Source organism: Populus nigra, chromosome 3, assembly GCF_951802175.1.
Source record: "Populus nigra chromosome 3, ddPopNigr1.1, whole genome shotgun sequence".
Classification (NCBI taxonomy): domain Eukaryota; kingdom Viridiplantae; phylum Streptophyta; class Magnoliopsida; order Malpighiales; family Salicaceae; genus Populus; species Populus nigra.
The window spans coordinates 6,917,379-6,943,258 of record NC_084854.1 but is presented as its reverse complement, the minus strand read 5'-3'; the positions used below and the strand labels follow the sequence as shown (position 1 = coordinate 6,943,258).

Sequence of the window (25,880 nt, the reverse complement as noted above, 5' to 3'; positions counted from 1 at the left end):
CTTACGAGAAATCAAATTAAATTTGTTCCTTCTTTCTTTTTCATTTTTCTTAAGATCAAGGAAAAACAACAACATTTAGCGATACAAAAAAATACAAGAAGAAAAACGACCTCTCGGGGAAGAAAAAGAAATTACCCATGGAGAAAACGACAAGTCGTAAGGAAATTAGACTGTCGCCATTGCAACCACAACAAAAGAGAGAACACAAAAATCTAACAACAAAAACCTAGGAGACGAACTTCACTGAACAATGATGTTCAAAACCCACAATTCTCTTATTACATTAAAAACCTTATTACAATCAAAATCCCAGCTTGAACCTCAAAGCAGCAAACTTTACGATTTTTTCCAAAGTCGGTCCATTGTAAAAGTAAGGCTTAAATGGGTGAAAAACCGATCTTTAGACCATATAATTGATACAGAAACTGATCTTAAAGCAGCTTGTCTTTTAAAAGATGCAATCAAAAGGTCTCCTACTGGATTTCTCACTGCAAAGTCTGTCTCTGAGTGGCAAAAACTTCTTGGCCTTACTGTCCCTGTTTTACGTTTCATGCGCAGGTATTTTGAAGTGTTTATGCGGTTTTTCTTATTACCCTTAAGTGATTTTGCCTTGTTTTATTGAATGTAGGGTTGTAGAAATGAATGTGTTAGATGAAAGTTTGAATCTTTTCTTCAGTTTTTAGGTGTGCGCATTTTGTGATTTTCCCATATTGATAACTTGGCTGTGTGGTTGTTTTGCGATGAGATTTCGAGAGCGCCGATTTTTAGAGGTTGATGTGGAAATTGGAGTTTTGTAGTTTACTAATTCTATGTATTCTCTTTGGTTCTAAATTGTAGCTGATAGATTCTGTCCTAAAATTCTAAGAAAGCAACTCTTGAGTAAAATCAGTTTTCTTTCATGGATTTAGGTATACCTTCACCTCGTATGCAATTAATGACTTATATGAATGATATTATTGGTGGGATTTATTGATGGTTAAAGGAATGATATTTTCTTACTACTTAATCCGTTTATGTGTAGGTACCCAACTCTTTTTAATGAGTTTCCACATGCTCAATACACCAATTTGCCTTGTTTTCGGTTAACAGACACTGCGCTCTTGCTAGATTCACAAGAACAAACTATCCATCAAACTTATGAGAGTGATACAGTGGAAAGACTTTGTAGAGTGCTTATGATGATGAAGAGTCGGACAGTGCCCCTTCAATCACTACACCCCTTGAAATGGGATCTGGGTTTGCCTGTTAACTTCGAGAAAGTATTGATACCTAAGTATCCTGACCATTTTCAATTTGCTAAGGCACCAAATGGGACTAGGAGTTTGCGGCTTGTGCAATGGCATGAAGAATTTGCAGTTTCGGCATTGCAGAGGAGCAATGAGACTAGTGAAAAGGGTAAGGAGTATCGGCAGTTTAAGAGTGGGTACACAGCTTTGACTTTCCCAATGAGTTTTCCAAAGGGCTATGGAGGGCAGAAGAAAGTGAGAGCATGGATGGAGGAGTTTCACAAATTACCTTATATTTCACCATATGATGATTCAAAAAGGATTGACCCGGATAGTGAACTCATGGAGAAACGGGTTGTTGGAGTTCTGCATGAGCTTTTGAGCCTCACAATTCATAAGAAGACTAAGAGAAACTACGTGAGGAGCCTGAGAGAGGAATTAATTCTTCCTCATAAGTTTACTCGACTCTTTACAAGGTATCCAGGGATTTTCTACCTCTCGTTGAAGTGTAAGACAACAACTGTTGCTCTAAGAGAAGGTTACAGGCGTGGAAAATTAGCAAATCCACATCCTCTTGCTCGTCTAAGAGAAAAGTTTTATCATGTGATGAGGACAGGGCTTCTTTATCGCGATAAAGGTGTAAAGATGATTCCTCAGGAAATTTTGCTAAATGACGTGGAGGATGAAACTGGACAAGAAGAATCTGAGGAGGAAGAGGTTGAAATAGGTGATGACTGCTACGAGGAAACCTCTGAGATGGGAGAGGATTCTGATGAAGATTAGTCTTTTATCGTAATAAATTCGCTAATTGCCACATTTTAGAAGTGAGAGAGAGGGTCCTCGGGACCTTCAGATATTGAGTCAATGATCACCGAACAGAAGTATTGATTTTGGATAATTATCTTGCCAGATGCTCTTGACTGTAGATCTTGATAGGGGATTGTGTTTATGCACATTAGCATGCATGGGTTTTGTCTTCGAGTTGAATAGGTGGATAAAGCTCTTGATGCGGTGTGCGACAATTCGATGATCATACACTAATGTGTTACCATCATGCAGTCCTTCAAGTCGTGTTCTTCTACTTTTCGGTTTTTTTTCTTTTTAAAATGTTTTTTTTTTTGGAATTTTTGAAGTAAAAAATAACCGCATTTAAAATTGTAATTCAATTTTTAACATTAAAAAATCTAATGCATCACCTACCTGGCGCAAATTGATTGTTTCACCTCCCATGACAGCTGATGCATAAAACACAAATACAAAGACAAATCTATGACTACTGGAGGATAAAAAAATTAATTTAATCCTTTGAATTGTGAAGACAAGAAATTTATATACGCATACGAAAACAAGAGATCGGATTCCGGGATTTGGTACGATACTAATCCCAAGCACTGGCTACAGCTGGATTGTAACCCCCACCATAACCAGCAGAAACCCCATATCCACCGCTACTACTGTTTCCTCCATAATAATCTGTACCCCTGTTAAAAGAGCCATCCCTTCTCATATCACGGCCACCAAAACGGGCTCCCACAGAGCGCCGATTCTTGCCACCACTAAATGAAACCCGTGAAGCATAACGGGTGAGCCAGGCAGGCACTTCTTGATTTGCTTCTTGCATAAGATCAGCTAGAGGTCTTGCTAATGACAAATTATTCTCATTAAAAAATGCTGTAGCCAGACCTGTTTTTCCAGCTCGCCCTGTTCGCCCTATCCGATGAACATAATCATCAATGTCATTTGGAAGATCAAAATTCACCACATGAGCCACATGGGGTATATCAAGACCCCTTGCTGCCACATCTGTCGCAACTAGAATTGGCGTCTTCCCACTCTTGAATGATCTAAGTGCCATTTCTCTTTCCTGCATGCCAACATAGAGATGATCATATTGAAGAATATAGCTAGTAATTGCATGGTGCAAGAAAACAACAGGCAACTAAACAAGTTGGAGTGATTCTCTACTCTCTACAGATTTTTTGTGTCAAGAGTGAAGAAGGCCATCTGTTCCTTTTCCTAAATTGTAGTGTTACTTTCTCATAGTATACCAAAGAAAGGAGTCTAAATTACCATATGCCCCAGAATAATCTTTATAAAAACACTAACCTCAAGACTGCTTAAGCTCATCAATGTTGTAGGGTATTGCATAAATAAAAATGCTGAAGAAACAAAGTAAAAGATACCTGCCACATTCATGTACTCAGTACTCACTACTAAACCCAAATCCGATAGCTTACCTGTTGTGATCTATCTCCATGAATTGATGTAGCAGGAAATTTATTGACATACAACCAATGTTCCAATGAGTCGGCTCCCTTCTTTGTCTCCACAAAAACTAACGTCAGAGAATGCTGCAATTTAACAAAAATCCATGGTCACTATAGTACACTTTTGAAGTTTTTTGTATGGTGGCTGTTTGCATCCTTTTATTCCTCTCTTCTCTCATTCAGGCTTTTTTCTCTCTTGATAAGACATGTCTCACCTTTTTCCTCAATTTTATCCTTTTATAATATGAGTTAAAACCTTCTACTCACCTACCTGTCACTAGATAAATCAAATTCAAGGGGCTAAGTTTGAAATTTTAATGAGGCTGGAAGAGACTCTTCTCCTTAATTGATATGAATAAATCAAATCACTAATAATTTTGCTAGAGAAAAGATTAGATCATATAAAATTGTCATGGTCAGCAAGTTGTTTCATCGTACCTTGCCATTAACTTCAGTTTCTCTCTGAGCATGAAGAAGGTCCATGAGATGACTTCTCTTGTCAGTCTCATGAACATATTCAACTCTTTGAACAATTAAATCAGTACTCGAACCGACCCTTCCGACAGCCAAAAATATGTAATTTGAAAGAAAATCAGATGCAAGTCTCTGCATGTCAGCCAAATTGCAAAAAAACAGTCAGATGCAACTGAAATGGCAGTCTTCAATGGATATCAACAAGCAACCTTCACATGTGAATGGTTAGCACCTAAAAGAGTGTGCAGCAACTACTAGATAACAATGGTGCTTGCTTATCTAAGTAGGCAATTGTCCAAACAGAACCAAAGGTAGATCCTCACTAGAATGATAAACTTTAGCAGTCAAGCTACTTCATACCATAATTTAGCAACCAAGTATTATTATATATACACTCACTGAAAAAATAAAACCCATCATTTTCATAACCAAGATAAAATACTCAGACATATCACTATATTAATAAATGAGCTTCACAAGAAAAAGAGTGGAAACTAACTCAACCAGCACCAGCAACTAAAACAAACCTGTATTTCTTTAGGAAAGGTGGCACTGAACAGCATTGTCTGTCTCCTGCCACATGGGGGCATGTCCATTTGTTCCACTATCTTTCTAATCTGAGGTTCAAATCCCATATCCAGCATCCTGTCTGCCTCATCAAGTGCTAAATATCTGATCATCTGCAATGACACTCTAGCCCTCTCAACCAAATCCACTAACCGTCCAGGAGTTGCCACTAGAACATCAACCCCTCTCTCAAGTTCTCGCAACTGACCAAGCAATAAAGAGCTAGTGAATAATTAAACTAGATGACAGGCACTCCTTTGAGACAACATAAAGGCAAAATAAAGCTGAAAGGTCACAAAAGGCATAACGTTATGAAGAAAAACATATATACGTGTGTATCCAGCAACGCAATTGACTGTGATGGTGTAAAAGCAAGTATAACCATTGCTATTGCAACTCCCCAAGTGAAGTAAGTCGCTTCATAGTAACATTTTAAAAACATTTTATGATGGTCCCTTAAATATCACCCTCCCTGCCAATCAGCTCCCTTGCACCACAACATTCATGCTAAGGTTGCATTTGGTATGGAGATAAAAAGCTACAAGTATAAATGTTAAGAGTAGTTGGCTGTGTTATTGGCAAGATAGAGGTATGGTGGTATTCCTGGTGGCAGCTACAGCAGTTAAGGCATTGTAGGTGGTGGGAGCATGACAATAGCAGTTCAAATCCCCTTTAACCCAGACCCCTTTAATGTATCATCCATTAACAATCCTCGGACAATCACTACCACTTAGGCACTAGCAAAACACAGTGGCCCCACAAAGATTAAAATCATCCAGGAGCTGAATGAGCATATTGGACAACTATGTAATAACTCCCTCACATCAAGCAATCTACAGTGACATCTAGTTCTAGTCCAAGTACAAGTCAATAAATGACTATCTGCAATGCAACAGCAAAATGGAGCATGCAGAATACTGAACTAATCAAGACATATGGAACAAGCATTTTTGAAACAAGTGAGATAAGAGTAAAATTCATTGAGATGCATCCCCAGTAAGGTAGCTTGCTAGTAACAAACCTGTAAGCAAGCTTAGAAATATGAGGCAAATGTGCTCATAAAGACATGGCTAATGGTAAAGTCCAAGTACAGTATGGCGAAAATATACAAGGAGCAATGGTAAACTCCTCACAACCATCATGGCATGGGCATGAAGGCATGCTCTAGTGGGTAAAGGGGTTGACACAGGTATGAAGGCATGCCATAGTGGGTAAAGGGGAAAAGAAAGAACCTGGAGCGTGGTGGAAGAGCACCGGCAGCCCATAATATTTCAGGTGTATGAAACATTTATTATCACCCGTAAAATTTGGAACAAAACAGTCAAGCACATAATGGCTGACATATTCGAAGGTTCCAAACATTAGTGCAAGGCCGCATGCATATTCACATTTCCAGAATAAATCACTTAACACATTAATAGGAAATTGCCAACTCAATGAAAGTCATGTGAGCATCATTAGAAGAATGGACAATTGATCTAATCATTTTGAACATGGTTCAGGCTAGAAATTTGGGTGATGTGTCAGTTGAAGTACATCCAGAAATGAATCCATGTAATTGGTCTGGAAAAGAAGGGTGCTGCTAAAGAGGACTTTGCTACTATTAGTGCCACTGTATTTCCCATGGTTTATCAGACATCTAAGCAGTTTCCAATGAAGGAGATATCATTCAAAATAATAAACCAGAAACGAGCTATTGTTATCATTTTAAAGTTGGTTAGGAAACCCAATCCGAAACGCCCCCATGTTGTCACATAGGAGGTACAGTGGGCACAATTGGACTCTGGTCTTATCTATTTCCCTCTATCATATAATAGAGAGTAAGAATGAAATAAGAAAAAAGCACCAATGATAGAATAAGAGCAATTACTTTTTTAAGGATAATGGATTCAAGAAGAAGAGAACCATACAAAAGATATCCAGCACTAATAGAAAAAAAGAAAAGAAAAGAAAAGAAATGAAGAGAGAGAGAGCTATTGTCATATGATTTAAACCTGTTGGTTGACTGGAGCACCTCCATAAACTACCACCACCTTGACACCAGTTTGATAGGCGAATTTTTTGGCTTCATCGTGTATCTGCAGTCAGATTGCAAATAAAGAAAAATAAGAAAAACATGTCGAATAAAGCCATTACATGATCCAGAATGCACATGACTAGCCTGAAACTAAATAACACCTGACACGAAAGCTCCCTTGTAGGAGAAAGAATGAGAGCCAGTGGGTACACTGTCCTCCCTCCATGTGGTCTCTGCACATACTGCTCCCGCATAATTCCAGCAATTATTGGAAAGCAAAAGGCAGCTGTCTTGCCTGACCCTGTCTGAGCACAAGCCATCAGGTCCCTCCCAGCAAGCAATATTGGGATTGCATTGCGCTGCACTGGAGTTGGCTTCACATACTTGCATCTCCGAATATTCTGATTCACTGCGTCACCCAGGTCTATCTCTGCAAAGGTATTCACAGGTGGTGGCACATTTTGCCCACTCGTCTCCACAGGAATATCCTCATACGCATCAAAGTTAATTCCTGTATTCTCTTGCACGCCAAAAGCCGGCTCTGCATCACCATCATCATCAAATGGATTCACCTCACGCTCCCTCCCACGTTCCATTCTATTATTCCAACCACCACCACCTCCTCTACCACCAGAACCATAACCTAAGCGCCCAGAATCCGGTTTCGAAGCACTGCCACCACCGCCACCCCATCGAGAACCACCCGCAGGCCCACCATAACCTACACGATCATTCCCTAATGACGGAGCAGCAGGTGGTGGCGCCAGGAAATCAGAAGATGGTGGCCGGTTACGAAGGTGTGGCGGAATGTAAGTGGCACGAGTAGGACGCGGACCAGACAAACCAGATGCTGCATTCTCAGATGCCACAGAATCTGCCCATGAAGTTCTCATAATTGGTAGCAAATCACAACTGAAAAAAGAATCCAATACCACAGCGCCAAAATTCCCTATAATTGAACATCAGAAACTCGATCAATCGCAATTGCAAGAAAAACTAAACCTCAAATTAAATTAAATTAAATAAACAACAACAATTAAGCAAAATTGTAAAAAAGAAAAGGAAGAAGCACAAAATTCACTAACTATCATGAGATGGTGAGTTTGTTAAAAACGAAGCGAAATAATCGGAAAAAATGCAAAAAATAGAGTAACAAAATTGTAAAAACATAACCTAAATTGAAGCCGAGAGAGAGGGAGAGAGAGAGAGAGACCCGAGTTGTTGCGTTAATTTGAGTTCTAAAATTCAAATGGAGAAACCCTAGTCTGCTCTTTCTTTTCTTTTTCTTCTTAAATGATTTATCGGGATCGGACACGAAGCGAAAATATCGTTACGGATGTTGTCCTTTTCTATGCTTGGTTTATTAAGATTTATTTATTTGTTTACTGTTGTTGGTGCTGGAAAGACCCGAAAGATTTTGTAGTTTCCGTTTATGCAAAATCCATTATTTGCACCTATGTTTTCTTAGTTTTTCAAAAATAAAATAAAAACCCTTTTTATTATCATTTCAATCCCTTATTATATTTTTAATTTCAATCTATTATTAAAAAAAATAAAGAGGATGGTGAATTCACTATACCTCTAAACACAATGCACCGTAGAAAGCAATAGTATATTTACTGTATTGTCCTTGAAAATAAAAAAAGGTTAAGCTGAGAGTAAAATTATCTCTATAATTAGATCATTTTAGCATTTTACAATTGATCATGTACAAAGTGGCATTTACTTTCTTTCTTGCACAACAAACTCATGTTGGTGCCCTTAGAAGAAATAAATTATTGGGTTGGCATTGAGGGCTTTTTTTGTTTTTTCATTTTAATAAGCATAGTATAAAAACTTAATTGCCCTTAGAATTTATATTCTTAAGTTTAGGGTTAGTTGAGCAGCTAGTTTTTTTGTTGTTATTGTGTTGAGTTAAGGATTGTTTTGTCTTTTAATAAATGAAAAGAAATAAAAATATATATATTAGTTGACGCATAAGCGTCAATCTTTTTTTGCTATATTGGCGCATGCGGTTAATTTCAGTAGCCAAAACAGTAGTTTCGAGGTCACTTTTGCTTTGTCTTGATGTCTCCTACATGAAAATATGATACACGTAATGAGAAGAATTCTGGTTCGGCGCCGACAAACATTTTTTTCTTCTTTCTTTCCTCTCTTTTCCTATGTATTTGCACCCTTCCCCTTAAACCTTCAAGTTAGCCACTAAACTTCCCTTTATTTTTTTATTTAATCTATGGTCTTTTGGTTATTATTTTTTATTTGAAATAATTTATGAAATAGGATTTTTGATTCGATTTCATCCACATTTAATTTTTTCCTTTGTCAAATTTGATTTCTATTCTTTTAATTGCTATTTTTATAATTTGAGATAGTTTTTAAAATCACATTGTTTTCAAATTTTTTTCTTTGTCAAATTTGATTCATATTCTTTTAATTGCTATTTTTATAATTTGAGATAGTTTTTAAAATCACATTGTTTTTCGATTACACCCTCAGTCAATTTTGTTCCAATTAGATTTTATCTTTATTTGTTTATTGTTGTTTGTTTTTTTTTCTTTGCAAAATTTTATTGATTGATAATTTTTTTTACCCGATTTCATTATTCAATGTTTAATTGGTTTGGATTTGAGCTTATTGGTTAAGCTCGTGTCTAGAATTTTATGAGTTGCAAGCTTTGAAAATTAAACCAACCTTAGGAGATTTGCCCAGGATTGCTTTGGTTTTTTTTTAATCATTTTTTTAAGATAATGTTTTTTTTTAATTTTATGCTTCAATGTTTATTTAGTTAGAGATTAGGATCTAATTTTTTTTCCTGCTTTTTATGACCTTTGTTTTTTTATTTAATTGGGTTATCTCGAGTTTTTTTATTTGTTGTTTTTTTAAATAAATTTTATTCTTAAATTAAATAGAATTGATTGATTGAAGATATATAAATGCTCTCTTCATTTTGTTTTGTTTGGCTTGCTTTCCTAGAACCTTGCTCTAGAGACCCATACAACTTATTTTGATGTCATTATCCAGACTATTATGGTGGAGTTTGAATCATCTCAACAATTTTTTTTTGTGATGAGTGATTTCAACAATTGAGTGATGGTGGATCTCCAATGATTTTTTTTTCTCTCATTCCGAGTATGATATCGGTGGCTCATTCATTTTAGTTAATTGTTAGCAAGTATTTTCTTTGTTGTTTGTCTGTTATCGTTGCCTATAGTTTAAATTAGATTATTAAATTACACAATCTTATTGGATCCAGTCAAGTTGATGATTCGAGTATTAGATTTTTCTTAGTTTTTTAAAATTATTGTTATTGTCTGAGCATCCTTTTATATGTTAAAAAAATCTAACCAGCCTCTAATGTAGTGCAAGTCACTAGTCTAGTTAAATACTATTTTTCAAATAACAAAAAAAAAACTATTCAAGAGAGAGGGCAAGGATGGTGGAAGTGACTAGTGATAATAAAAGAAATTAAAAGAAAATAACATGACTTAAGTATTAAAAAACTATTTATTTGGCTGAGAGAAACTTTTTATGTTAGCAAATTATATTCAATTGACAGAGGCTGAATTAGTAAAAACACTCAGTACAAATAATTTTTTTATTTACTCTTTATTTTTCAAAATCAGATCAACTTTTTTATAACCGGTGTGATTTGACTTTTTTTTAATATAATGGATGTATTTGGTATTATGGTGTCATGTACTTTTAAAAAGTGTTTTTCGCTTAAAAATATATTAAAATATATTTTTTAATTTTTTTTTAACATCATCACATTAAAACTATTAAAACGTTATAAAAAACATCAATTTGAAGTTTTTTTAGGTGAAATGAACTTTTTAAATGAATTCTAAAGCAAAAGTTATCATACTTTCAAACATCCATTATAGAGGTGTTAGGAATATGGTAGTGGTTGCTTTATAAAGTGCTTTTTACTTAAAAATATATTAAAATAATAGTTTTTTTATTTTTAACATCAACACATCAAAACAATCAAAAAACATTAAAAAAAATCAAATTTTAACAAAAAAAAAGTTGAAACTCAATCTCAAGCACCACTATATCTCAATGCTAATTAGCTTATAACATAATTAGCATTTACTAGTTTTCAAACTCATGCTACATTATGGGTATTATTCCATATTAATTTTTAACATGATAGAAAAATATATCAATGTTACAAATTCGTTTTATTGTATCAATTTTTTTATTAAAAAAATATAAAGATGTTATTTATATTTAATAAAACAAATTTAAAAATAGTTGAGTGAATCAATTGTGAAAGAGTTGTTTGTGTTTCTTAGATGAGAATACAAATATTTAACACCCATTTTTCTTTTGAATTTATGCATTTTTATTTTTTAACTAAGAGGTTATTTTTTCTCATCAAGAACAAATGATTTTTTTAAAATAAATCATACAATTAAATTTTATTTATATCAAATATAAGAAATATAAATGTAAATTACAATAATCTTCTTAAACATTATAAAAATACAAAATAATTAAAAAGAAATACCTACTATTTAAAAAAATCAAACAAAACAATTAAAAATATAAAGAAATAGAGAGTATTAAATTGAATTAAAATAAAAATTTAATGTAAACTAAAAAATATATACAACAGGGGGAATTAAAAAATTTAGAAAACATAATAAAAACAAAAAAGAGAGGTAGAGGCTAGGTAATGCTAGGCCTAGTAGACCAGACCTGTGCTTTTAGCCAACTACCTAAACCCAAACGCGCTTGGCTCTTCTAACCTAGACCCCCATGTTTGCGCTTATATTTTTTTTTCTACAATAAACAATGAACGACATGTCATTTATCTATTTTATTTTATTTTTTTAAATAGCGTAGACGACATGTCACTTGCTAGCTAGATTTTGACCACCTAGGGGTGACCGGAAAATTCAAGTGAGTGTTTTTGGGTTCAAGATTCTTTTTTAAAACTGTTTTTGACATAAAAACACCAAAAAATCACCCTAGAAACTCTAATGAATCAATCTCTCAACTCAAAACACCCATAAATTGGTTCAAAAACACAAAATAAAACCAATAAAAAAATCTCTCTCAAGCGCGGTTTACGTTTTCGTGTAAGATAAATATGAAAAATCATCATCATCAAACTCCTTTTATTTCATGGAACCTTTTGACACCAAGCTTAACTATTTTAGTTGTCATAATCATGACAACCTGACTTTGTCTTTCTTTTACTATTTTATAGCAAATTTCTTTCACCTCTCTCAAATATAGAAACTAGAAAAAAAAAACTTTGGAGCCTAAATGAAAATTATGACAAATTTAGGATTTTCCATGCATTTTCTTTGGGTTTTACATGTCAGTTTTTTATATTTTAATTCAGTATGTTTATCATAATTTCAAATATAATTTTATCTAATTAAGCTATAGAAGAATTCAATTAAAAAAAAGAGTTTGAAATGAAAAAAAGGGCCATGTGCTTCACTTTTCATATGAACAATGAAGCACCAAAGGTTTCTCATTTCTTTTAGTATATTAACATTTACGAACCCTTTATGATTTGGTGAAATGTTTTCATATTTTTTTTTTATGGCAAGATTCGGTGAAATGTTTTCATATTTGTTTTTTATTTGATGGAGAGTGTATTCTTGAATTAGCTTGCATATTAATCAAAATTAAAAGTCTCTCCAAGTGATTTTAAAAATATTCCCCTCAAATTAATTCGATACATTCAAATGAATTTATGAATTCTTTTTAAAAAATCTATTGCAATTTAAATGCCCATAAATATGTCAATATGACTATACTCGTACTTACTAATCAATTTATCATCTCTCTCGTAATAATATGAATTGCAAATAATCATATTAAAGACTTCAATCAAAGCTAAGTATGGCATGAAAGCATGATCATGGATACTAGTAGGATCTATGTTTCAGGATTGAGTTACTAAAAGGTGGCTTAAAGGACTTATAACAAGATTAATTGGGGTGTCACTCACTCGAGACTTTAACCTTTCTTAATAAATATAAGGAGCAAACAAGTTCCTTTACCCGGGACTTGGTGGGAAAAAAAAAGTGTAAACATGGTTCTTTTTTTTGAAAAAGAAAAAAAAACAATTTTAAATTCGAACCTTATAAAAGAGGTATCACAATAATGAATTTTCTCATCATCTAAAATGCTTGTTAGTACCATATTGATTGTGATGTCTTATCTCTCACCTCTTAATGTCCTTTTACTTACCTCACTTAGAGAGTTCTTTGGCTTAGTCGCTCACCAATTATGAACCTGAAAGTTTTTATTTTTTAACTATATGGTATTTTTCTCTCTAATATCACCATCACACACAATTAGCCATTATCTATTTTCTTATAAATTCATTCTCAAAAGGACATCTTCATTATTACCTTACCATCCATCTAATGCACTCTTAAATTCATAATATAGTACATGTTTGAGCACTATTCTACAAAAAAGAAATGCTTGCTCTTTCTCCTTTGAATTTTTGTTCACTTTTTTTCCTCTAATATTTAGGCACCATTTACTCCTGACACTACCTTGCTACTCTTTATATATATATAAAAGTTTGGGCGCAGTCAGACTGGCTATACCAATTTTTCTTTCTCTCCTTATTTTTTCTCTTTGGCTTTTACTAGTGCAGCTAGACACATTAGTCATATAGGCCAAACCTAAGTAGCTAGATTGGTCAACTTAATTTTTATTTGTCTTTTTATTCTGCTCTTTCTTTGACTTCCTCTCCTTTTATTTTACATGAATTCTTGTAAAAAATACTCAGTTTATCTGATAAAAATATTCTTAAGATTTTAACACTGTTATTTTTTATTAGACAATAACATGGTCAATCAAATGGCCTTCTTTATGGTTAATAAGGGTAGGGTTTTTCTTGCAAGATAAACCATTTGCTCTAATAACTAAGCATCTTGAACAGGTTTTCACTATATTTTTTGCAATTTTGCCATATTCGTAGATTGAGCTACGCTAACATTACCATCCCTACTATGGTGAGTTACATTTCATATTCTTCTTCCAAGGTAAGTCAGGGTATTTATTTAAATTTCAATATGCACAAATGAAAAATGAAAGAACAAATAATCATTTACTATATATTACTTATTTATCATTTCTATCAAACTTTCTCATTACACTTTAAACTGACTTCAATATCAAAGAGTTTATTTTGCATGTAACACTGACCTATTTCAGAACACCTAGTCTAATTTTCAGTCGTGGAAAAGTCCAGGAAATCTATTGAAGTTTTTTATAACTTAATCAGTTGCATTATGAGGATATAACAAAAGTTTCACTTATTTGTTTTTTACTCAAATCACACCTGCTATTTTCCTCTCTTTTTTGTCTGCAATTAAACTTAAACCCTTTATAACTAAAAACATGAAAAGCATAAGAGGAAGAGTTACAGACCTCCCACCATTCTTGTTAAACTCTAGTAGATCTTCACTAACTTGTTCAGCATATAAAAGCACTAACTAAAGTTGTCTTAGTTACTCAAGAGCAACTTAAAGCTATTTCGCAATATATGACCTAAACAAGTGTATAACCTACTTAACCTATTCAGCATATATATAGACAACTCCATTTCCTAGAAAGGATGAGACAAAATAACATGAAAAAAGTACGTAGAAATGTTCTTACATCACTACCATACCAAAAAGTAGGTCTTATTATTATGAAGAGATAGTTTCCTCCTCTCGACATGATCTTCATAAGTCAAGGAGCAAGACCACAACTAGTCGTAGCCATAGTCATCAATATCGCCCTCTCTCATCTTTAGTGTCTCATTCAAATGTTCTTGAGCATAAAAAACATTAACAAGAATAAAATAAAATAAAAGATTTATCATTATGCTAAGGTGTATTAAGCACTCATCTCATAAAAGATTTTATAGCTATGAAAAAAAATATGGATAACTATGATGGTCTCATTGATACCAGAGAATATGTACAAAATGTTAGAATTAGTCTGAAGTTGGTGATATATGATAACAATATGATGTGCAAGGGTCTGTGTGAGCATGAGACCATAATCTAGAACTAGGTTCCATATTCAGTTTTTCTAATTTATGCAACAAGCTGATTGCTTATTTCAGTATAAGCATGTCTATCACTATAAAAGCCCTAATTAGTTGGGTTCATAATTATTTCATGTGAGAACAATTTTATGCACTTTATTATAAGACTCTTTTTAATATTAAACAAGAAATTAAAAAACTATATTCATATAAAGGAAGCAAATATGGAAGATGAGAGCATTAATGTTTTCATAAATGAAGAGAATAATCTCTAAAATATAGGCAACCACCGATCAACTCCCCAAAATTCAAAAGCAATCTAAGAGGTCCAATATAAAACAAATTGGAATATTCAAAACTAATGACCTATCATCTAAACATTACTAGAGCAAAAGTTTTGACAATTATCAAATGTATTTTATACAGTATCTATCATCAATGAAAAAGGATGCTCGTAAGTGAAATCCAAAAAAATATTATCTTTTTTTACTAGGATATAGACATAAAAAAAAATTATGACCTTAAGAAAGAGATAGAGAGGCTTATTTTTAAGGGTTATCTCCAATCATTTATATATATAAAAAAGAAATAGAGCATGAAAAAACAAGTGAACAAGGATGAGACTCTTTATAAGTCAGTGCTAGAGATCATGTTATCCTACGAGGAATATCAACATGAAAAGATTCTAATGGGAAACATAAAACCTATAAAAAAAAAGATAGTTTTCTCACGACTCAGAACCCTTGATATGAACCTACATATTTACTTTAAAAGATTGAGAAGGAGTGATCTTTTCTGAAAATGATGCATGTGTGATTACTATAGTATTGTCATATCATAATGTGCATAAGATGATGATAGATGATAAAAATATTATTAACATTCTCTTTAAGGATATTATGACATAAATGGGTGTTGATCCATCTAGGTTGAATCCAACAAAGACACTCATAATAAGGATAAAAGAAAAATATATATCAGTAAAAGGTGCACTAGATCTACCTATTATTATTAACACGTACCCCTAAATGCCATACTTTTTAATAGACTTTTATGATAATTAAGATGGATCTAGCCTACAATGCCATATTAGGAAGCAATTTTTTGCATGAAATCAATGCAGTTATTATAATGAAATATTTAGCAATAAAGTTTTCTATTGGTGAAGGAGTCGCGATGGTGATAGGAAACCAATTGGTACTTAAAAGATGCACATTAATATGTCTAAAAGGAAAGAAAAAACACCTTATGGGTAGATTAGACAACACATATTAAAGAAAGAATTAAAGTTAGAAAAAGGCCATAAAAGATTTGAAGGAAGTTAGTCACCATACTAATATGAGTGTTATCATAAAAATTGGGTATGGTTTAGACCTTGGGCAAGAATAAGCTCTAAAAAAGCTTCTAAATATCCAAAAACATAACTTCACTTTTAAACCATCTAATATGTTTGGTATCATCCAAAACATGACTTTTCACCATTTAAATATGTGTTTTTATTTCTTCTCGGTGAATTAGAAAAAAAAAGAAATTTTGGTGGAGAAATGTAGAAAGCTATTTTAGAGGAAATAGAAAAGTTTTTAGAGGTTGGGTTCATTCGTGAAGTGATGTAGTTAGAATGGCTAACAATTATAGTGATAGTAAAAAAAAAAATAGGAAATGACGCATGTATATGGACTTCATATACCTTAATAAGATGTGTTTGAATGACAACTTCCCACTACCTAAGATTGATATGTTGGTTAACTTCACAATTTATTTTAAGTGCTTAAGTTCCCTAGATGATAACTTAAGATTTCATATATAAAGGAAATTTTAGTTATTAAGTTATGCCTTTTGGCTTAAAAAATGCATGATCCATTAACTAATGAATGGTAAACAAGGTCTTTAAAAGTCAACTGGGCAGAAATTTAAAGGCTTATATTGATGATATGCTAGTAAAAAATATAACTTATGAGCAACATCTTTAAGACTTGTAAAAAGTTTTTTCTATTATGAACCTGTATTAGATGAAATTGAATCCTGCTAAATATTTATTTTTGATGAATAGAGGAAACTTACTAGAATTTCTAGTTAGCAACAAGGGGATTAAGCCTAACCTTAAGAAAATTTAAGCTATACTAAACATGATCCATCTTTAGTGTTTTAGAGATGCACAAAAGCTCGCAAAAAGAATGACAACATTGAATATATTAATTTCTCACTTAAAGGAGTGTTGCTTACCTTTTTAAAAAACTATAAAGAATATCTCCAACTTATAATAAAGTCTAGAATGTCAGTAAACCTTTGAAGAATTGAAGGTTCATTTATCCTCCCTTAAAATCCTTTCACAACCTAGAAATAAAGATGATATTTTTCTTTATTTGGGGGTTATAAATTTGATCGTCAATTCTGTAGTGGTAAGAGATGAAGAAGGAGTTCAGAAACCTGTGTATTATACCTTTAAAGTTCTTTATGATGCAAAAATAAGGTACATGAAGATAGAGATTATAGCCCTTATATTGGTCAATGATACGAGGAAGTTAAAATCATATTTCCAAGCGAATCAGGTGGTTGTATTGATGGACCATCATCTAAGATATATTCTCCATAAACCTGACTTGTTAGGACTCCTAGTGAAGTGGGTCATTGAATTAAGAGAGTTTAAGCTCTGATACTAACCCATGCCAACTATTTAGGCATAAGCATTAGTTTATTTTATCGTTAAATGCTTATTAATTGTATCACCCATACAAGAACAACATAATTCAATGTTGATTCAAATCTATTAAGACTATATATATATATATATATATATATATATATATATATATATATATATATATATATATATATATAAACATTAATGAAAGTGAAGTAGAAATTATGATAATAGTCTCTAAGGGTAAATCTTTGAATATAAGCTTTGTTTTGTTCCATTTTTTCAATGATACGACAAAGTATGAAGTATTATTTGTTAGCCTTAACCTAGGTGAAAGTCTAAATGCCTATCAACTTCATATGTTTAATAATTTCTAGTTAGTGATGAGATAATACTAAGAATAATTTAAAGCCAATGAGCCTTCAATAATTAAATATCAGCAGAAGGTGTTAGCCCTTTTAAATATAAAGAAATAAGAACAAAATGAAATATTTATAAAGAAAATTGCTAGGTAAAAAAGCAACAAGGTTGATCTCCTTTCTAAGATTACCAATAATAACCATTTAGAATTACATAATGATGTGTTGATTGATGTACTAAAAAGGCTATTAATAGAAGAAGAGGATATAAAAATGGTAATCATGATGCAAACTTTATTAGAGGACTGAAGGACCCTTCTTAAGCAATATCTACTCATAGAAAATCTACCCCATAATAGAATAAAAGTTGTTAGATTACTAGGGTATGAAACAAAATATTATCTGGTGAATTATATAAGAGGTCAACACCTACTTCATTATTAAAATGTCTATCCTAAAAAAATGAGTATGTATTGAAGAAGATTTATAAAGGGATTTGTGGTATTCATATAAGGTTTATGGTTTTAATATCCTAGACAACATGAGCAAGTTTTAATTGATCATTTATCCTAAAGTATGCCACTGATATGTTAAGAAAATATAACAAGTGTAAGAGATTTCTTGTTGTACCTTGCTAACTTTGAGCAAAACTGACCATAAATACATCGTAATGGCCTTTCTCTCAATGGAGAATTGACATATCAAGACCATTCTCTAAGGTCTTAGGAAGATAATAGTTTATTTTATCTCAATGGGATTTGTGTTGATTTTTCTCTCTCTAGCTTTGACCTTGTCTTTTTTTTTATAACACTGTCATCTTTTATTGGATAATAACATGATCAATCAAGTGACACTCTATACAACTAATAAGGGTATGCTATTTCTTGTGGGATCATCTACAGGCTTTTACCGTCTCTTAACAGTTTAAATACCTTTCGAATATTGAAGTATGTTAGCGTTAACACCCTTACTATGATGAGTTACACTTCATATTCATCTTCTAAGGTAAGTTATGATATTTATTTAAATACTAGTATGCATAAATAAGATAGACAAGAACAAATAATCCCCTACTACGTATTATATTACTTGCTTATCATTTTTATTAAATTGTCTCGATATGCTTTAAATTAATTTAAATATCAGAGAGTTTGTTTTCTATGTAACATTAACCCACTCTAGAACACCCATTTTAAAGAATTTATGTGACTTTATGTACCAATATTCAATTTCATTTAATCTTTGATTAGGAAAAAGACTAACATTGGTGCGCTTTAAAAAAAAAAAACTAGGAGTTTATAAAAATGGTTAATCTTGGTCTTCCATTAAATTCATTTATATACTACATAAAACCTTGAATTAAAAACAAGTCAATAAAAACCAATATTAAATTTTAAAATAATGAAATTATGTCAAAATGTATAGAATTATATCTTTGATTATTTTTTATATGAATTTTTTCCATCATCTCTCTTTACTTTTGACTTCTTTAAATAAAATGATTGATAAAATCTATATTATTCATCTTGACAAAATTTTCTAATATTAAAAAACAAAGGATTGAGTTATAATAAAGTTTAAAACTTAGGAACTAAAGAATAATTACTCCTATTTGTTTTAAACATAAAATCTAATTTTCAAAATCTTTCAAAACAAAAAAAAAGTGATTTTCAAAGATTATGATGCTAGTTATTTGGTTTGTTTTAACAAAAAGATCCTTTTTATTTTAAAAAGAATCTTAAAGGAAAAAAAAATCAACAAATGATACAAAGTAAACATATATAAATATTTAAGCATTATAAATGGTGTTTGTTTTACATAAAATATTTTAAGCAAAATAATTTTTTTTATAATTGATAAATAATGATATAAAAATATTATAATAATAGACAAATGATGATGCAATAAGATGATAGGTATGATGGTTATAAGAGTTGCACTAAAATAAAAAAAATGGAGACAATGATAACAAAAATGATGATAATAATAAAATAATAATATTGATATAATAAATGTAGTGATAATGATATAGTGATAAAATATTAATGGTGATAATAATTATAAAAAAATAATAGTAACAATAATAATAACAAAAAAAATAATTATGATGATATTAAAATAATAATGATGATTATAAAAATGATAATAATATAAAAGTAAATTAATTAAAAATATAAAGTGATTAATTGAGAATATTGAATCGTCTTACTATTACTAAAATATTTTATGCAAATTTCCAAGCTTGAAAAAATATTTTCAATAAATTAACTAAAATTATAATAGTATTTTTACTTTGATTAATTCTTTTCTAAAATATTTCAAATAAAACGAACACCTCTTGTGTCTTATTACTCGAAAAAAAAAAAAACCTCCGAAGAGGGAAAAAAAATAAAAATCAGCCTGTTAACTTTATCAACCAGAGCATCACACTCGCTTTCTCGTTCACGCGCTTCACCATTTCCTTCACTACACCAAAAGAACTGCGAAAAGAAAGACACAAGTGAAAAAAATCTGAGTGAATCAATATAGGTTTAGGGCTATCCCTAATCGGGATATTGTTAAACCCAATTCGGTGTTAAGATCAATCAAGATGGGCACGAATTCGTTATCTTCAGAATCAATTACCGATCTTGATCAACAGATCGAGCAACTCATGCAGTGCAAGCCTCTCTCTGAACCTCAGGTTTTGCTCAATTCAATTTCTGCTTGATTTAGGAAAAGTTGAATCGAATTCCCTAATTTAACAGTTGATAACTTGGTTTAGTGTTTTTAATTGTTTTTTAGTAGTTGGATTCAACTGTATTTAGTAATTTTGAAATTTACTAATTTCTTTTTTTTTTTATTTTAGTTTTTTTTGGCTTCTGGTAGAGAGAAAATATAGTGATAAAAATAGAAATGATTTGCAAAATAATTACTACTTTCTTTTACTGACGGGGTCACGATAAGATTTTTGGCAGTCAATGCGGGAAGATTTAGGATTTTTTTTTTTAATTTGGTTAATGCATGTGTTTTTTTTTTCTTTATAGTAAAAAATGGTGAGTTAATATTTTTTTTTGATCTGTTTCGATGTAGGTTAGGACATTATGCGAGAAAGCTAAGGAGATACTAATGCAAGAAAGCAATGTTCAGGTTTAACTCATTTTTTTTTATTGAATTCAATTGCTCTGTTGTCGCATGCTGGAATTGGAAGATGTTGAGTTTGTTGATTTGTTTTTGGATGACAGCCTGTGAAAAGCCCTGTGACAATATGTGGCGATATTCATGGGCAGTTTCATGATCTTGCAGAACTTTTTCGTATTGGAGGGAAGGTATCAGTTCTGACTATGACATCACTTTGTAGTTTTTCAACTCTTCTGTTTCAGATGAGGGCTTTGTCTTAGATAGTTTATTGAGACCTGTGCCAAATGCTTTTGAAGATTCAAGTTATCCTGAGGTATAGTCAAGTTGTCATGGTCAGGAAACTACTTGTTTTTGTTCATTGTGCTGTTTCACCTTGTGTTTTGATTAGTCCTTTGGGTTCATCTATAGAAGTATCTACTATATACAATCTTTTTTTTGGTTCATTAGTTTTTTTTTGCTCCTGACTTCATTACTATCTAATTCCCTGATTAGACTCATGACCATTTTAAAATTTATTGACAGTGTCCTGACACCAATTACTTGTTTATGGGGGATTATGTGGATCGTGGCTATTATTCTGTTGAAACCGTGACGGTATGTACATAATTCATCCAGTCATTTGCTTTTCATTGCTTTATTAAACTGATGAGTATTAGATAGGCTGTATGTCATTCCACTCTTTGCTTACGTATACTAACAGAAAGAAGCATAGATATCCATGATAGACTAGTGGCCTTGATTATATTACAAAACTTCTTTTACCTACAAAAAATCAAAAAGGACCCTTGTTGCTGAGGCTCGTTCCTCTTCCCACAATATCGTGATAGGGCTGCAGTAGCTGGAGAAATAATTTAAAAATAGTTTAGTGGCACAATTAAATGTTCTTCATGTGTTAATTCGAATTTGATGTAAGGGATAATGCCAATGCTTGTGGCCAATTTTAAGAGCTGGTGATAATTTTTGAGCAATGATCCTTGAATTTCTGACTGGCTTTTCATTGATGTTTGGTTTGGCTAATATATATTGCATGTTGACATCCTATGCCTCCTGTTTGAGAAATACTACCTTTCTAAACTGTGCTTCTACCCAATCTGAGCATAGAAAATGTCTTACACTTGGAAGATTTAAATTGGGGACACTTATTGATATATTTTTCCAGCTCTTGGTGGCATTGAAAGTGCGCTATCATCATAGGATTACCATTCTCAGAGGAAACCATGAAAGTCGCCAGGTACTTTATTTTTTGTGAACTTTTACATCATGAGTTTTTATTTATACTGACCACTGTGGTAATGCTTGGATCCTGTGTGGGTCTTTCTTTTTCTTTTATAAACGTTTCTGTTGTAAACTTGTAATGTGGATTTATAATTTTAGGCAGTTTAGTGTATGATAGACATTTCATCATCTAGATTTTTCACTTAATTCCTTGGAGGTGGATGTTCAATGGAGGTTTCTAGAAGATGTGATACTCAGTTTTATTTTGGACAGTTGAAGTTAAATGTTAATTTGTACTAATTGTGTTTACTTTAAATTGTGGGCTGTGCCTGCATATGGAAATACTGGTTGCTTACATCGTTTTTTCTCCATGCAGATTACTCAAGTTTATGGGTTTTATGATGAATGTCTAAGAAAGTAAGTTTTTTGTTTGCAACCTTTATTAGTTGGCTATAAGTTTTAGTAGTGCTGATATTTTCTAATAATAAGCGTGCAGCACATGCTGGACATGCAATTATAATGCATATGTAGCATATGTCAATTGGTTTTTTTTTTTTTAATGATTTTATCCATTGGAATTTATCAGCAATGTTCTTACAGTTGCATTAAAGTCTATTTTTTTGGTTCCAATAACTACCTTTTTTTTGCTGCATTGGTATTAATAATCCTTGCAAGCATTTTTAATTTTCCTCCTACTTTTGCTTGTTTGAGTAATGCATTTGGTGGGATCCTTGTAATAGTTTTTGGTCAAGTTTTGACATAGTTCAAATTTGCATAACTTAACAGCTATTTAGAGAAAAAAAAGATAGCACCATTGGAAAATAGTGGTATTGAAGTTTTACAAGTTGACAACTTTTGACTTATAGGTTCCTTTTTCATCAATGTAATACATTCATGCTGGGATAAATTTTTTACATTTAAAGAACCTCTGGCATCCTACCCCCCCTACTTGGGATTACTGTGCATTCTTTTCTCTTGTTCAGCTCTATCCTTTTTTTTCTTCCATGTATCAAGTCCATTCAACAACTTGCTCAAAGGATGTAGCAACATATTAATGTGCTTCACCTCTGCTTTGCTGTAGTTGGGCTTGTCTTAATCCAAATTAGATGCTCCTTTGGAAATTTTTCGCCGATTTCGTACATCTTCATTGCTTGTGAAGTTTCTTGATTGTTAAAATTAGGTAATACAATTAGATGGGCACAAATTAGATGCTCCCTTGGAATTTCTGTTGCTGGTTTCATACATCTTCATTGCTTGTGAAGTTTCTGGATTATCTGGTCAAAGTTTCTTTCATTACAGCATATTCATGTGCATAGCATTTGACTGCTTTTGTTGCTGATACAGAACACTTCCTTCTCTATCTGTTTAGACATTTTGACATGCACTTCCTTTTTGCTACATATAACTTCACTTCTTATAAGGTAGGGCTAGCACTTTGTTATAATTCAAAGTGTGCTAATATAGTGATGGAAACAGTTGATAAATGTGCAAAACAAGTATTGATTATAAGTGGTAATATTGTGGGAGACTAGTTTGTTGAATTTGTCTGAGCTTCTGTTGGTATGCCCTTGTAGATCCAGTGCAATAATTTGACACATCTAACATACTATCGTGCAGTATTTTTGTAAATTTTCGATCTTTTCTTTCAAATCTCTTATATTACTCTTTTCTTATGACTTGTTACAGGTATGGTAATGCTAATGTTTGGAAGATCTTCACCGACCTTTTTGACTATTTCCCATTGACTGCATTGGTTAGTAAGACTTTCTATTTCTGGGGCCTGCTATTGATTTTGTAAGTAGTAAAAAAAAAGAAAAAAAGAACTGGGTGTGTGGGAAAATAAATTGGGAGATATTAACCAACCTGCTCTAATCCCTAGCTAGATACAGAAGAGATTCTTTTTAGCTGATTCATGTTGAGTTCTTTTTTGTTTTTCATTTTCAAATCTTACTGTTATGACTGTTATGCTTACTTTGATAACATTGTTAAATTAGCCTTTTGAGGCTGTATCGTTTGGTCAATCATCACTGTGTATTTCCTAGTATTGTGGTCTTTGGAAGCTCCAGCTTACACTTCTTCATGTTCCAAAGTGATCCTTCTAAAATGGTGTGAGTTGCCCATCTTATGAGTTTGGCTAGAAGATTTCCTGGTTTAGTGTTATTTACAAATGTGGTCATCACAAATTTTTCATTTCTCACTACATATATCACCAGAAATCGTCTCATATTATTTTGAGGAATCTCTTGGGTGAATTTTGCAGCTTTATTTGGTGTTTAAGAAAGCTAAGATCAACTAGAGTGTTGGAAGTCTGTGACAGTAGAAAGCTAATGGTTTGATGGAAGTTGAAATGTATCATTGGTTATCGGTTATATTTAGTAACTCCTGAAACTCTTCTTTTTCCTATTTTGCTTCATAGGTTGAATCTGAAATATTTTGTTTACATGGTGGATTGTCCCCAACTATAGAGACTCTTGATAACATAAGAAACTTTGATCGTGTTCAAGAGGTTCCTCATGAAGGAGCCATGTGTGATCTGCTGTGGTCTGATCCAGATGACAGATGTGGTTGGGGTATATCACCTCGTGGTGCCGGGTATACCTTTGGCCAGGTAACTTGAGCTTCACGCATTCTATCTCTATTCATGCAAAGAATGTGTTGTTTTTATCGAAGTTACAATGGTGACCTCATTTCTCCTGAGTTCTCTTCATCTACGTTTGTTATTTTATGCAGGATATATCTGAGCAATTTAATCATGTGAACAGCTTGAAGTTGATTGCTAGAGCACATCAGCTTGTTATGGACGGATTTAATTGGGCACATGTAATCACCATTCTTGAAATTCATGAATAGTATTTGCACTTTCATGTTTGGAATGAAAATGAGGTTTGGGAATGACATTGTTTCTTCGGTACAGGAACAAAAGGTGGTTACCATATTTAGTGCACCTAATTATTGTTACCGCTGTGGAAACATGGCCTCCATACTGGAAGTTGATGACTGCAAGGGCCACACATTCATCCAGGTAATATGTCATCCACTGATATTCTTCACAAGATCTTACATAATTTCGGTGCCAGCTTCTCATTTTGGATTTTTGGTGCATTACAGTTTGAGCCAGCTCCCAGGAGGGGAGAACCTGATGTTACCCGTAGAACTCCTGATTACTTCCTGTAAGCAGCCTTTTGTAATACCACCACCACTTTCTCACCCACCCACCCAACCCCAAATCCCTACTTCATGCTCAGATGGTTGTGGATCCTAGTTACTTTGGGTCTATCAAATTTAAGTTCTAGTATGCCTTGCCGATGGTCATGGGATGAGAAAAAGCCTGTATTATAGTAGGCAAGTTGGATGCCTTTTCTTTCCCGTCTTGCCTTTTCTTTCCTGTGTTGTGCTTGAAACTACGCTGGATATTTTTGTGGGAATCAGCTAAGCTGATGCACAGTGAAGCATTAGAATGTAAGGTATCCCTGTTTCATATTTAGCTTTCTTTCTGGGGCCTCTATGGGGACAATGAGGTTGACGTCTACTTGATGCTCCATGCTAGAGTTTTGCGAATGGTGCTCGCTCTTCTGTGATTGAGCGCATGGATGCTTCGTTGAAATTGAAAACGATCACCACTTGGATTTTAATTTCTCGCCAAGGGCAAGTAAATTTCAACCCCTCAGTTTAATTAGCTATGCTCATTGCACGTTTCAAGTCCTCGTGGAAACCCAAAGATTGCCTAAATGATCTAATCCAGAGTCATCAGCACTGATGTTGTGTTTAGCTACATTATGACTTCTGCGAGAGAGAAAACACACGCACACTATATTATTACGACTCTAAAATGGATTGCGACATTCACCCTAGGACCTGCCCAAAATTCTGATTCTACTACAATTGCCACCTGGCGACAAAAGAGGCCACAAGAAAGCAATCAGAGGGTAGAGGCTGCAAATGAGCAAAGGCATTTTCTGGACAAGATCAGTTGC

At 32.8% G+C, this 25,880-nt stretch overlaps 3 protein-coding genes across 5 annotated transcripts; 2 read left to right on the top strand and 1 right to left on the bottom strand.

Moving 5' to 3' along the window:
* Positions 1-162: 162 nt before the first annotated feature.
* Positions 163-2,307, top strand: LOC133689151 (protein WHAT'S THIS FACTOR 9, mitochondrial). Its single transcript, XM_062108927.1, has 2 exons — positions 163-558; positions 1,022-2,307. The coding sequence occupies exons 1-2, from the start codon at positions 251-253 to the stop codon at positions 2,007-2,009; spliced, it is 1,296 nt and encodes a 431-aa protein (XP_061964911.1). The 5' UTR covers positions 163-250; the 3' UTR covers positions 2,010-2,307.
* Positions 2,308-2,500: 193 nt separating this feature from the next.
* On the bottom strand, positions 2,501-7,909 carry LOC133689150 (DEAD-box ATP-dependent RNA helicase 37-like). 2 transcript variants are annotated; one of them, XM_062108925.1, is made up of 7 exons: positions 7,765-7,909; positions 6,713-7,500; positions 6,529-6,612; positions 4,495-4,737; positions 3,932-4,099; positions 3,464-3,577; positions 2,501-3,090 (listed from the first exon to the last, which is right to left on the bottom strand). In XM_062108925.1, exons 2-7 carry the CDS (start codon positions 7,442-7,444, stop codon positions 2,605-2,607), a joined length of 1,827 nt encoding a protein of 608 aa, XP_061964909.1. In that variant the 5' UTR covers positions 7,445-7,500; positions 7,765-7,909; the 3' UTR covers positions 2,501-2,604. The 2 variants fall into 2 exon arrangements, with proteins under 2 accessions (XP_061964909.1, XP_061964910.1); XM_062108926.1 differs by having other exon boundaries at positions 7,725-7,899.
* Positions 7,910-19,962: 12,053 nt separating this feature from the next.
* Positions 19,963-25,390, top strand: LOC133689013 (serine/threonine-protein phosphatase PP2A catalytic subunit). Of its 2 annotated transcripts, XM_062108714.1 has the most exons (11): positions 19,963-20,254; positions 20,644-20,700; positions 20,796-20,879; positions 21,214-21,285; positions 21,851-21,922; positions 22,283-22,323; positions 23,593-23,659; positions 24,323-24,514; positions 24,637-24,726; positions 24,821-24,928; positions 25,015-25,390. In XM_062108714.1, exons 1-11 carry the CDS (start codon positions 20,162-20,164, stop codon positions 25,078-25,080), a joined length of 942 nt encoding a protein of 313 aa, XP_061964698.1. In that variant the 5' UTR covers positions 19,963-20,161; the 3' UTR covers positions 25,081-25,390. The 2 variants fall into 2 exon arrangements, with proteins under 2 accessions (XP_061964698.1, XP_061964699.1); XM_062108715.1 differs by lacking the exons at positions 19,963-20,254; positions 20,644-20,700 and having other exon boundaries at positions 20,868-21,004.
* The last annotated feature ends 490 nt before the right edge of the window (positions 25,391-25,880 follow it).

Coding starts and splice junctions, on each gene's coding strand:
- LOC133689150 (XM_062108925.1), bottom strand. CDS start 7,444: ATGAGAACTTCATGGGCAGATTCTGTGGCATCTGAGAATGCAGCATCT. Junction 4,738..6,528: donor GTGCTCCAGTCAACCAACAG/GTTTAAATCATA, acceptor TTGCTTGGTCAG/TTGCGAGAACTTGAGAGAGG. Junction 3,091..3,463: donor ATGGAGATAGATCACAACAG/GTAAGCTATCGG, acceptor GTTGGCATGCAG/GAAAGAGAAATGGCACTTAG.
- LOC133689151 (XM_062108927.1), top strand. CDS start 251: ATGATGTTCAAAACCCACAATTCTCTTATTACATTAAAAACCTTATTA. Junction 559..1,021: donor GTTTTACGTTTCATGCGCAG/GTATTTTGAAGT, acceptor GTTTATGTGTAG/GTACCCAACTCTTTTTAATG.
- LOC133689013 (XM_062108714.1), top strand. CDS start 20,162: ATGGGCACGAATTCGTTATCTTCAGAATCAATTACCGATCTTGATCAA. Junction 21,923..22,282: donor GAAACCATGAAAGTCGCCAG/GTACTTTATTTT, acceptor TTCTCCATGCAG/ATTACTCAAGTTTATGGGTT. Junction 24,929..25,014: donor AGGGCCACACATTCATCCAG/GTAATATGTCAT, acceptor GGTGCATTACAG/TTTGAGCCAGCTCCCAGGAG.